The sequence below is a fragment of the Liolophura sinensis genome, chromosome 8, assembly GCF_032854445.1.
Source record: "Liolophura sinensis isolate JHLJ2023 chromosome 8, CUHK_Ljap_v2, whole genome shotgun sequence".
NCBI classification, from domain to species: domain Eukaryota; kingdom Metazoa; phylum Mollusca; class Polyplacophora; order Chitonida; family Chitonidae; genus Liolophura; species Liolophura sinensis.
The window spans coordinates 23,417,624-23,430,872 of NC_088302.1; the positions used below are offsets into that span (position 1 = coordinate 23,417,624).

Sequence of the window (13,249 nt, forward strand, 5' to 3'; positions counted from 1 at the left end):
AAAGAAAGGTCACAAGAGCTGCAAAGAAGCTGTAGTTGCATTATGGTATTAGTTTCTGAAATGGAATTGATTCTGATTGCTGTCATAACCATCCCAAGTCATAGTCTGCAAGCCATGTCACATTAAACTGGAATTCACCCAAGAAATATGATGTTGTGAGACTGGTCTGGGTCTGCATCTCAGCAATTGCATGCACTCTGACGCCAACTGCGTTCTAGTTGCAGTCTTGCAATGCTGCCATGGTTGATGATTAAAATCAACATGTCTTTACACGATGGCGTCAATAATCAAAGTGATTGTGTTTTGTTCTTGGAGAAATTGACAAAGAAATCTTCGTCTGAGTCAAGATAATTTCTCCTGTTTACAGTGGAGTGGTTAATGCGCGGAGGCCCGTGTCAGCGGCATGTAATTCATCTTCGGCTAGCCGCCTGGAGAAGACCCCATCCCATCCTGGTTGGCGACTCTCTCCACTTCCCGCCTGTAATGACCCTCCCAGCCAACAACAGCGGCTGGAAATGGGATGTGTGCAGGCATATCTGCTTGCAAAGTTATGACATCGTCGCATGATGCAAAATATTGCGCCTGTATCGGGATTGTGGTGGTGAGAAGCAGCGTGACATATTGAGCTAGAGGACTCGATTTCCCACCACCTCACCATGCGGCCCCTAATCGAACAGCTCCCACAAAGCTGCATCAAATATTTATAAGAGTCTGACAAATTCAGAAATTGAGCATATTGGCCATTTCCTTGGCTTTGTTTACCATTGAATAAAAAGGAAGACAGAGGTTCCCGAGGGATTTTAAGAAATTGGTTTTGTTAAAAGGCCCCATTCTCTCGGTCGCCTCTACGCAGTCACATAATCCTCATTGTCTGAAGACAAGGCTGTAAAATCGGCACATTCTTAAGGATTGGACAAACAATCTCAATGTCGCGTTCAGTGAGAAGTAAGGAAGTGCCATCAATTGTCCCATTCCCTTGTGATTACAGGCATTGTGTGACAACAGGAATGTAACAGGTGGTATGCCTCTATTTCTACCTACACCTATGCCCGAGCATACATGTCTACACATTTAGAGTGAACCATTTCTTTTTAACGGTTTTGCCCAAAGAAGCTGACATCTTCATTAATCACCCCACAGCGGGTAGTAAATCTGGTCCTGAAAATTCCTGAAGACAGTTAATTCCATGCCAGTGGGAGAAAAGTCTCACTGTTGAAAGTGTTGATAATGTGTCTTGTATGTTCCCTATAACATTTTTATCATCTTACAGCCATAGAAAACTAAGTCGTCTCACCAACAGCAAACAACTCTCCTGTATCACCAACCACAAACAACTCATGTTTCAGCTGTATCATCATACAAAAAACAAAGATGTATTATCGCTAACAAGCAACTCAGCAGTATCATCACTCACAAATAACTGAGTTGTACCATCAGCCACAAACAACTAAGCTGTACCATCAACCACAAACAACTCAGATGTACCATCACCCACAAACAATCCAGCTGCATCATCACCCACAAACAGGTAACTGTATCATTAACCACAAACAACTAAGCTGTACCATCACCCACAAACAACTCAGCTGTCACCATCACCCACAAACAACTCAGCTGTACCATCAACCGCAAACAACTAAGCTGTACCATCACCCACAAACAACTCAGCTGCATCATCACCCACAAACAAGTAACTGTATCATCAACCACAAACAACTAAGCTGTACCATCACCCACAAACAACTCAGCTGTACCATCACCCACAAACAGGTAACTGTACCATCAGCCACAAACAACTAAGCTGTACCATCACCCACAAACAGGTAACTGTACCATCAGCCACAAACAACTCAGCTGTACCATCAACCACAAACAACTAAGCTGTACCATCACCCACAAACAACTCAGCTGCATCATCACCCACAAACAAGTAACTGTACCATCACCCACAAACAGGTAACTGTACCATCACCCACAAACAACTCAGCTGTACCATCACCCACAAACAGGTAACTGTACCATCAGCCACAAACAACTAAGCTGTACCATCACCCACAAACAGGTAACTGTACCATCAGCCACAAACAACTAAGCTGTACCATCAGCCACAAACAACTAAGCTGTACCATCACCCACAAACAACTCAGCTGTACCATCACCCACAAACAGGTAACTGTATCATTAACCACAAACAACTAAGCTGTACCATCACCCACAAACAACTCAGCTGCATCATCACCCACAAACAAGTACATGTAACTGTATCATCAACCACAAACAACTAAGTTGTACCATCAGCCACAAACAACTAAGCTGTACCATCACCCACAAACAGGTAACTGTACCATCAGCCACAAACAACTATGCTGTACCATCACCCAAGAACAGGTAACTGTACCATCAACCACAAACAACTAAGCTGTACCATCAACCACAAACAACTAAGCTGTACCATCACCCCCAAACAACTCAGCTGTACCATCACCCACAAACAGGTAACTGTACCATCAACCACAAACAACTAAGCTGTATCATAAACCACACAGAACTCAGTGGCACCATCACTTACAAGCAACTCAGCTGTATCATTAGCCACAAACAACTACTCTCAATCATCCCATTCCTATACCTGTGTGTAAAATCAATTATAACCTTTAAGTAGGTGGTAGAACTATAAGGTGTGTCTAAACCACAAACAATGAAACTGTTTTCTTAAATACAAACTAACCAACCACCAACCCAAAAATTAATTTAAGCTGGTTCATCAAGCACAAAGAGCCATGATTAAATAACTAAGCCAGCTCATCAACCGCAAAGAGCTAAGCCATCTCAAAAAGGAGTGAATGACATAACGACTTAGTGAAAATAACAGTTTGGTTGCCAGATGCTATGATAGTAAAAATACTGTAATATGTGAAAGAGTTCACAGGCTTGGTCACCCATGTTAATTTGGTGTTAGTAGTTAAAATTCAACATAACTTGATGTAGATACATAAAATAAACCAAAAACTTGACTCCTAAAGGCTTCCTATATGTTATGTCATGTCATGCAAGCTCCTTTGCATATTTGCATGATTTGAAACATGGTTATGATACTTTAAACATTGATATCTAAACTTGAAACTGTTTAAAATAGTCGCATTTTTCAAAACAGAGTTTTCGTCCATAACATAAACTACTTTGTTGAACAGTCTTTAAAAACAACCCTACATCATTGGAGGAACTCTTTCCTCTCTGCAAACATGGAAAGGTTTGAAATTTAGGAGCTACCACTCTGTATTCAAAAAATAGAGTTTTGTCCAACTTTTAGTTTAAATGTTTTACCAAAACTTATTTCACATCCCTGGAAGTTGTGACAGCCTTTCAGCCCCTGTCTACTCTCATTGTCCATGGGTGACAGACATTATTGTTGTTTTCGGGCTAATGAAGGAAGCTGGCTAACCACTGCTTCCTGTGCACAATAATCCTGCCTTACGGGAGACTGACAGCAATCATTGATCTTGGGTCTCGATTTCTTCACTAAAATCGTAAAACAACACGGACCAGGCTGCATATTTAGCTGGGAGTTTTTTAGCAGCTACCATCCGACCCTTTCATTGTTCTACAAGTTTTTCGTGTGAACTTCGCGCACTGTTTTCATTGCATAAAAGCTCCTGTTTGTCCTGCCCAGAAGTTTCATTTACACAGCCAGCAATTCAGCCGTCAGACAACAAACAGAAAAAAAATCTCAGCTACGCAAGAGAGATCAAATTCACTAACCACTCCAAACCTTACTTAAGTTTCAGTTCATCAGAATTCTGCTAATGCACTGGGTTTCAACGGAACATATGCCCGATTGGAATATATTTATTTCTACTGCTTGATTGTCAGAGATCGAGAGAAGGTTTTGTATGAGGCCCGAAGATTAGAAAAGGCTGGCATCATGCAGTGACTACACAATCAGCATTCAATACCAAAGATAAGGAATCAACGAACAACAGAAAAAAAAAAAACACGAAAAAACAATTGCAAAGTTAATTCTACTACTCACTCACCATTAAAACCATTGCCAGTTTAGGTTAAAACCAGCCTGCTTGTTATTCCACAGGACAAGACAATCCTCGCTTAAGTCCACCACTCAGAAGCACACCATATTAAAAGAATATTATCATTTTAGTGAAGAAATACACAATCAGCCGCTTAAATTTGTTTCAGTTCAACAAGGCTACCAATAATCTGGGGCAAATATAAAGGGTGAACAAGTAACAAACAAAGCACACATCAATCAGGCCATTAGGTTAATATATTTACTTATACGATGGAAATCAGCATTATATGGTGGGAGGAAACTGGGCAAAGACATTGGTTGCGGATTGAACGATTTCACGCTCCCAAACTTTCCTGAACACCTGGAATTTGGTTGTATTAATGCATCTGCTTAGGCATGAAAATTGCATCCTCATTTGTGTCACAATCAAGTACATAAAGTTTTCGATATATAGGTATAGGTATAGGTATTGTTTTCTTTCATCTCTTTTATAAAAACTACCTGTCTACCCCAGAGCTAAACAAAAAGAAAAAATTCTGATAGTAATTAACTTGCAATTAGGACCTTCATTAAAGCACCCCCGCAATGAGCCTGTCAAACTGCGGATAGATAGTCTGATGTCTTCAAAATCTATTCCTAACATCTAAAATACAGAAAATGGAGGGAAAATGGTAGAAATTGGTGATCAAAACATCAGAAAATCTACTTCAATACGACAGATCTTTGCCTTTGTGACATCACAGCAGTCAGCCGCTGAACTGAAGGCATTCAGCTGTTTGCTATGTTCACAACACAGGCCACAAGGCACAAGGTATACTCTTACAACTAGTTTTGAGATCATATAGTGGTGATGTGTTGTTTGTGACTGCAATAACAGAAGTTGCTGTAAAGCTACACACATGGCCAACAAAAAAAATATATAGCTTGAGATAATATGGATTAGATTTTTCTGAACAAAACACTTCAGTTAAACAGAGCACTTTGTATAAGACATATGACTTGCACATTCAACCAGGCTTTATGTATTTATCTGATAGGCGTTTTATGTCGTACCCAAGAATATTTCACTTCTATGATGGTGGCCAATATCATGGTGGGAGGATACTGGAGGGAACCCCTGAGAACCCCATGACAATCCGCAGGTTGCTGGTTAACCTTTCTATGTGACTGGAGAGGAATCCAGCATAAGCTGGACTTGAACTCACAGTAACTACATTGAGAGAGGCTCAATGCTTCATTGTGCCATGTGAGCAAGCTACATGACCACTTCCGTCACAGACGCCCCAAGGCAACCAGGTATATTACAGGAAACATGAAGAACAAGGCATAATGCCACAATAAAGCCAGCTTGAAAAACAAAAAACAAGGCCAGATTTTTAGTAAGGCAATGAATGTTATAAATTGTTCGATATTATTATTTATTTATTTGATTGCTGTTTTACGCCATACTCAAGAATATTTCACTTATACGACGGCTTCCAGCATTATGGTGGGTGGAAACCGGGCACAGCCCGGGGGAAACCCACGACCATCCGCAGGTTGCTGGAAGACCTTCCCACTTACGGCCGGAGAGGAAGCCAGCATGAGCTGGACTTGAACTCATAACGACCGCATTGGTGAGAGGCTTCTGGGTCATTACGCTGCGCTAGCGCGCTAACCGACTGAGCCACGGAGGCCCCTCTATAAGGCTGTGACACTAACAGTGTAGCCACAAGCAATACAGGGCGGATCAGTCCATACTTCGCCACTTCATGCCGTACCTTGAAATCTGTGATGAGGGTGAAAATGGGAACCCTAACAAAATTTAACCCACCACTTGTTGAGCCACCAATTGCTACTTTCACTGGTGTTGAGCCACCACTTGCTACTTTCACTGGTTTTGAACCACAGATTGCTCTCTTCACTGCCACTCACGTCCAAACTGATCCGCCATGTCACTATCAGTATCGCTCACATGCTGCTCAACCTGGTCACTTAGCTTCCGTGGACTGCAAAAGCATGCCTTATTTTCCACTACCAACATCCCATGAATTTCCAGTTCATGTCAGATACACAGGACAGGAATGCATCTGTGTCATCTACACTGCCTGCAGTGTGAGTGAAAACGGTTTGAATGTATCGTACCACCAAGTCGCTATGTTATATAAGCTTTTAAAGGATTCAATTCAACTCTGTTACCTTTCGAAAATATTCACTGTAAAACTGTTTCATTTACATGATTTTCTGGGTTCCGTTTAAGAAGTGGCAATTACAGATTAAGTTCATTTCATGGCTCTGTTAAAGGAAAACAGGATATGTCCCCAAACCAATGCTTTACATTCGGGCTTCTCATCATGGCTTCATTGCACGAGGTCACCTGGCCATTGAAGATGTTGGTGGGGCTTATTTTTAAGTGAGAAAGGATTTTTTAAAATTTTTTTTGGATACAGTTTACAGACTATAATATAAGATAAAATTGTGTGTAGGGAATATTTAGCATGAAAATAAAGGTGTTGAAGGTGTCTTTTGTGTAAATTTATTGCCAATGTTAAAAGACAGGATTTCAAAAAAAATGACCTACCAATAAACCGACCAACAGACTGACACACTCTCAGAAAGACAGACAGAGCGGCTTCATATAAAGCTGACCGGCCCGGACAGCACAGTTGGTAGAGCGTCCGCTTGAAGAGCAGTAGACCCAGGGTCAATCCTGGGTTGAGTCACACCTAAGACTTTAAAAGAGGAAGTTGTAGCTTCCTCACTTGGCATTCTGCATAAAGGGGATAGTGGAACTACTAGTTGACCCATAGCAGTATAATGGTTTGGGCAGGGAGGCTCACTTGCCTTAGGCAAGGCATCTTCAGTGAAGCAGCACTAGATAAAAGAGTGGTGGAAATCCGTCTTGCAACAAGGAGGCACATTATATACACCCAAAGGATTCCTTCATTGTCATATGACTGAAATATTGTTAAGTTTTTACGTTATATTCCAAGCACTCACTCAATAGATATCTGCTCGTCACAGTCCATATAAAATACAATGCTGTTGTATCGACACAAATGTTGACTGAGATATAACATACATTAATTGGGGGGCCTCCGTGGCTCAGTCGGTTAGCGCGCTAGTGCAGCGTAATGACCAGGAGCCTCTCACCAATGCAGTCGCTGTGAGTTCAAGTCCAGCTCATGCTGGCTTCCTCTCCGGCCGTAAGTGGGAAGGTCTGCAAGCAACCTGCGGATGGTCGTGGGTTTCCCCCGGGCTGTGCCCGGTTTCCACCCACCATAATGCTGGCCGCCGTCGTATAAGTGAAATATTCTTGAGTACGGCGTAAAACACCAATCAAATAAATAAATAAAATACATTAATTGGTACCCATATTAATCTGATAATCACTCATGCTGGCTTCCTCTCCGGCCATACGTGGGAAGGTAAGGCAGCAACTTGCGGAGGGTCATGTGTTTCCTCTTGGCTCTGATCAATTTCCTCCAAGCATATTACTGGCCACCGTCATATATGTGAAATATTTTCAAGTAAGGTATAAAACACCAATCAAATAAAAAAATTAATGATCTGATAACCCCCATTTTTTTCTCACCATAATGCTGACCACTGTCATATATGCAAAATATTCTTGAGTACAGTGTGAAAACACAAATCAAATAAATGAATAATCTGTTAATCTGCATGAAGCTAAACTTAGAGCTCAACTAGAAATTTTATTCAGACGCCCACAGCTCAATTAACGCACACCCAACAACCTAACCCTCCCTGTCTTCCGTAACTGTAAGACCACGTACATCTATTTAAGTGGTTGCCTTATGGGCAGAATAAATTTTCAATGTCGTCAGAAGGTATAAATATTAAAATGAAACTTGAAACCCATCTAATTTGTGGAAAATACTGACTATCCTGGCAATTTTTACCTGTTGAAGACATATTTACATCACTGCAAAAATGAAAATGCACAAAAAAATAAACAACATCATACAAAATATAAAGCTTTCAGCTTTGTTTTTACTCACTTTTTAAATTTTTTTGTCGGCATGCCTGTAAAATGCATGATAAAACTGGTGTCGCATAAGCTAAAAAAGGGTCACCTTGTAGGACACGATTCAGGTGAAATGCCGGTTTGTTGAAAGTCAGAATATGGCATGAAATATGAAAACTCTCTCCGTTCGACCTTTGGCACTAACTTGACCAATCAGGAATCAGGCAGAGCTGGTGAAATGCACTTGTGGGCAGAAGCTGTGTACAAGCATGAACTCGAGATAAGCTCCAGGGAGGGGATTGTTAAAAACATGGCTGGCAGATATAAAAACTAATGAGAGAGTCAGAAAGAGATAGCTGGAAGTGACTAGGACAATGAGTACCCGGCAAACAAGCAATCAATAGATACATGGTTTGTTCCACATCTCTGGCCAGATAGGGAGACGGCTGAATAAGGCACATCCGTGCTGACACTAATGTGATGTTTGACATGCCCTTTTGTGACATTCCCAACAGGTAAATATCTCGTTAGTGTCAGGCAAAGGGAATTCTACTAGCAACGGCCACTTTGTCCAATTATGTACTTTGAAATTTTTCAGGTGTCATGCAAGTTTTTAAGTCGTCTGCTTATACTACAGCGTCATCAAGACCCAGGGACTTAACCTAACAGTGTACCGTCAAACGTTAAGTCAACCATGTCCCTCAGTCACTCAGTATGTTCAGGATGTGTTACCTTACACCAGGTCTCTTAAAATCGACCATACAGAACTCCACCGAGACAGTTCTTTTTTTTTTTTTTTTTTCCCTCCACTCTGTATACCTCAAAGGTAACTTTATATGATTACCATGACACGAGACATCAGCTTCGCAATGTGTGGTCTTAATGGCTCAGGCAAACACATCCTCAAAGCTTCCAACACAAATTACGTCAGGAACATTATAATACCACTGAGAGCTGGAGCTATACTGCTCCACAAAGAAGATCGAGTCGGCAGCTAGCACACGGACAAGCACTTGTTATCACTGACATGGTTTATGTTGTATTGAGTAGTTCGGGTATACCAAGTTTAGACAGCGGCACTAATGCTTTTACAGTGATCACTTATAACACTTGAGTGGCCCACGTGTAAAGACTCCTTCTCTCCTGAATGGGACGGTATCCACCTCAAGGGCAAAGGGCTGCTTTAGTAGAGGGCCAATGTGCGGGTGTGAAATAAGGAAGAAAAAAAAAATCCTCGATGATTTTCAATGAGTTAAGTGAGGCATCACTGATTGGTCATCTGAAATGAAAGCAAACTTCATTACGGGTCCCACCGTGCTCGTCGACCAGCCCTTGTGGTAAAGCCATAGCATGTGATCAGGATATTCCCCGTCAATAAATGCTAATTTACAAGTGCACACATACGTCCAAAGGCCTTTCAAAAAAAACCCACAGTGTAGATCGAGAGTTGACTAGGAATTATTAGAAGAAAAGCCTCATGTATAAAAAGAGAAAAGATTTCAGAGCGTATCCGCAGGTTCCCATGTTCTAACCTTGCCTCATCAATTAACCTCAGAATAAGGACAATAGTTGTCCTAGGGAAAATTTCAAGTAGCCCGTAGCTGGTGTGTTAGGAGGCACAATAGCTACCAGTAGAGACAATCAATTTTTGCCTTCTTCAGGACAATTTGTATAGATCCTCCGTTACTATTTATCATACTCAAACATCCAGGTATTTCACACGTGCTTATACTACCGAAGACAACTCTGTGCAGAGATACTTAATCTATATTTGAAATAAGAACTTATTGGATAGGGTTTGAGTGCGAGCCTAATTTCCTTTACACGAAATTAAGAAAACACAAGAAAGCAATATACTGCTTGCTGAATCATGAATGCCAACAGGAATGGTGATGATGAATCCAAGAGGCATGCCTTCTTTGAAATACCAAAAAAAAAAAAAGGCGATATTTAGCAAGATGTAAGTTACACAAATTTTCCGAGCTAATTGGTAGTATTGAAATCTCAGACAATATGTGTGTAATTGTTTCCCTGGAGACAGAACCTCAACAGTCCACAATTGCCCCACAGTTTAGATCTATAGTACTTCTGATTTACAGGACAAGTGGTATGCACCTGTGTTGTTGTTGAGCACTAATAAGATTTAATTGTCCAAAACGAGGAGAAACACTAAGGCTGACATCACTCTGTCACCTGTCTCAGTTCAATCTCTATCTTGTACCTGATGACCAGCAACATGATGCTTCTGGGTGAAGGAAAGCAGAACGAGATGAGGAAAACAAAGAGATTGTAAAGAACCAGAGTGGGTGGATTGTGGAGCCAGAGTAGGTGGAGGGGGAAACCAGAGAGGGTAGATAATGTATTGTGGAGCCAGAGTAGGTGGAGGGGGGAACCAGAGTGGGTGGATTGTGGAACCAGAGTGGGTGGATTATGAAACCAGAGAAGGTAGATAGTGGATTGTGGAGCCAGAGTGGATGGAGAGAGAAACCAGAGCAGGTGGAGGGGAAAAAGTAGGAGGGAGGGACAACAGTGAGTGGAAGGGGGCACCACAGTGAATGGAGGGGCGACCATATTGGGTGGAAGGGGGGAACCAGAGTGGGTGGATTGTGGAACCAGAGCACGTGGAGAGGGAAACTACAGCTGATGGAGGGGAAACCACAGTGGTTGGCGGGGCACCACAGTGAATGGAGGGGCAAACCAAAGTGGGTGGATTGTGGACCCAGAGTTGGTGGAGAGGGAAACCACAGTGGGTGGAGGGGCTAACCACAGTAAGTGGAAGGGGGATCCAGAGTGGGTGGATTGTGGACCCAGGGTAGGTGGATTATGGACCCAGAGTAGGACCCTGGAAGAGGAAACCAGCATGGTTGGAGGGAAAACACAGTGGGTGAGGGGAGGATCCACAGTGGATGGAGGGAGGAACCATAGTGAGTGGAGGGGGCACCACAGTGAGAAGAGAGGCGAACCACAGTAGGTGGAAGGGGGAACCAGAGGGGGTGAATGGCGATGGATCAGAGTGGGTGGAGGGGGAACCAGATTAGGTAGAGGAGGGGGGGAGGGGACCAGAGTAAGTGAAGGGGGACCAGAGTGGGTGCAGGGGGAACCAGAGTAGGCAGAGGGGGAACCAGAGTGGGTGGAGGAGGAACCAGAGTAGGCAGAGGGGGGACCAGAGTAGGTGGAGGGGGAACCAGAGTGGGTGGAAGGGGGAACCAGAGTAGGTGGATGGGGTGGATCAGAGTGGGTGGAGGGGGAACCAGAGTGCGTGGAAGGGGGAACCAGAGTGGGTGGATGGGGGTGGATCAGAGTGGGTAGGGGGTGTGGGAGGAACCAGAGTGGCTGGAGGGGGACCAGAGTGGGTAAGGGGGGAACCAGAGCGGGTGGAGGGGGAACCAGAGTAGGTGGAGGGGGGAACCAGTGTAGGTGGAGGGGGAACCAGAGTAGGTGGAGGGAGGAACCAGAGTAGGTGGAGGGGGGGAACCAGAGTAGGTGGAGGAGGGGGGAACCAGAGTAGGTGGAGGAGGAACCAGAGTACGTGGAGGGGGAACCGGAATGCCCTGAGTAAAAACCACCACTCTTAGTCAGGTTTCTCTCACATTTCTTGACGTCAAGCTGCACCAACCGAACCAACATGAGCTGGATGTATGACTGTTCATCTCACTTGTCTGGGAAACATGGGCAACACAAGAACAACACTTTATTAGTCACATGGTTACTTAGTGATAGGAAATGTAAATATATGGCGTCAATAATCCACATATGCCTCGCTTATCACGAGGATTACTGACACCATATATTTGCGTATTCTATCACTCAGTAACCATGTAATGAATTTATCCTGCAAAGACCTATCAGTTCAGTGCAGAAGACCGATGTCAGCTTGCAGGTGTGAATCACAACAAAGGGAGACAACCTATTCAGCAGACACATTTGACGTCATCTGCAGGATTCGCTAATATATCTGTACACCACTTGACCGCTGTTGTCCAATGAAAAGCCGAGTATTTTGTTTGAGGCAGGATAATGGCTGAAATCATGCTTGAAATACGTAAGTTATACTGAAGTTGTGGTCACCTTTACAGAACCCAATGGTGGCAAATCATGGCAAGGTCAAACCACATCTGTATAAAATTGGATCAATCTATTTTGGGTGTTTTTCTCTTCAACCAATACACATCCGCAGCTTGTTTCAAATCTGCTCAAACATCAATGTCTATGATGTAAAACTGCCTTGAGAACATACTGTGGCAGAAGCTTCATACCGTTTACATAAGAGAAAAAAAAATTTCATTTGTCTGATTGATGTTTTACACCATACCCCGTAAAGACTTATTAGGGTATGTTCGGGAAAGAAACATATGCCACAGCCTGGGGCACTGGACATATAACTAACATCGTGTCAAGAATCCTGGCATACATGCACGAGCAGCAACTATGGCAGTGCACTCACAGGATATAAACACAAAGTCGTTATACATGTAGCTTGTCAAGGTCTTGGGATAAGGAAAAAATCAGTCACTGACAACAAAACATACATTTGTGGGAATGCCATTATTTTGTGAAATGGGTATAATTGTTTTTTTCCCAGATAATCGATATATGAAGCATTGCAGCAATTGAAATCTGTAAAACTTCTAAAAACTTTAGGATTACACGCAGTACACCCCAGTTTTTACTTACCAATTTCAAACCAACTTAAAATGTCATCGAAACATTGGCGTTATGCAGACCTGTAAACAACAAGGAACTTCGCATTGACTTCACTGATATTTCCACATGCTTAAAATGCACCTGCTTTTAAAACGGTAAATGCTGAATGGCTGAAGACTGGCCATTTATTTGGTACTTTATGACTGAGGAAGAAAATTTCACTGTACATAAAACATCAATGATGTTCATAACGGAAGAAAACCATGAATTAAACTAAGCCAGGTACTTAACATAAAAGAGCAGCAGACCCAGAGACACTTGCATTACAACAGGTGACCTTGTTGCTTCCAGCACGCACCAAACAAATTATGCCAAGATTGTCTAAGATATCTGGTGCTGTCTAACACTGGAAAGCTAGTGATATACAGACTTTAATATTTTTCTTATTCTTGACACTGACATTATAAACTATGTCCATCAGCGAAATCTAAATCTGTTGCTAGCCGATTCCATTACATCCAAACTTCTCTGTCTCCTGCGGTCAATAAACCAGACTGTGAAAAGTGGCCAAATGGTTATTCCTTGATGGATCCTGGATGACAACTGAAGGC

General features: G+C 42.6%; 2 protein-coding genes across 2 annotated transcripts in view; both read right to left on the reverse strand.

Annotated features, from left to right (window-relative positions):
• LOC135473112 (ATP-dependent (S)-NAD(P)H-hydrate dehydratase-like) overlaps window positions 1–13,249 on the reverse strand; it is a 108,724-nt gene that overhangs the window by 45,504 nt on the left and 49,971 nt on the right. The gene's annotated exons all lie outside the window — the stretch shown is intronic.
• LOC135473340 (uncharacterized) lies at window positions 10,629–11,621 on the reverse strand. Its single transcript, XM_064753189.1, has one exon. The coding sequence runs from the start codon at window positions 11,619–11,621 to the stop codon at window positions 10,629–10,631; it is 993 nt and encodes a 330-aa protein (XP_064609259.1).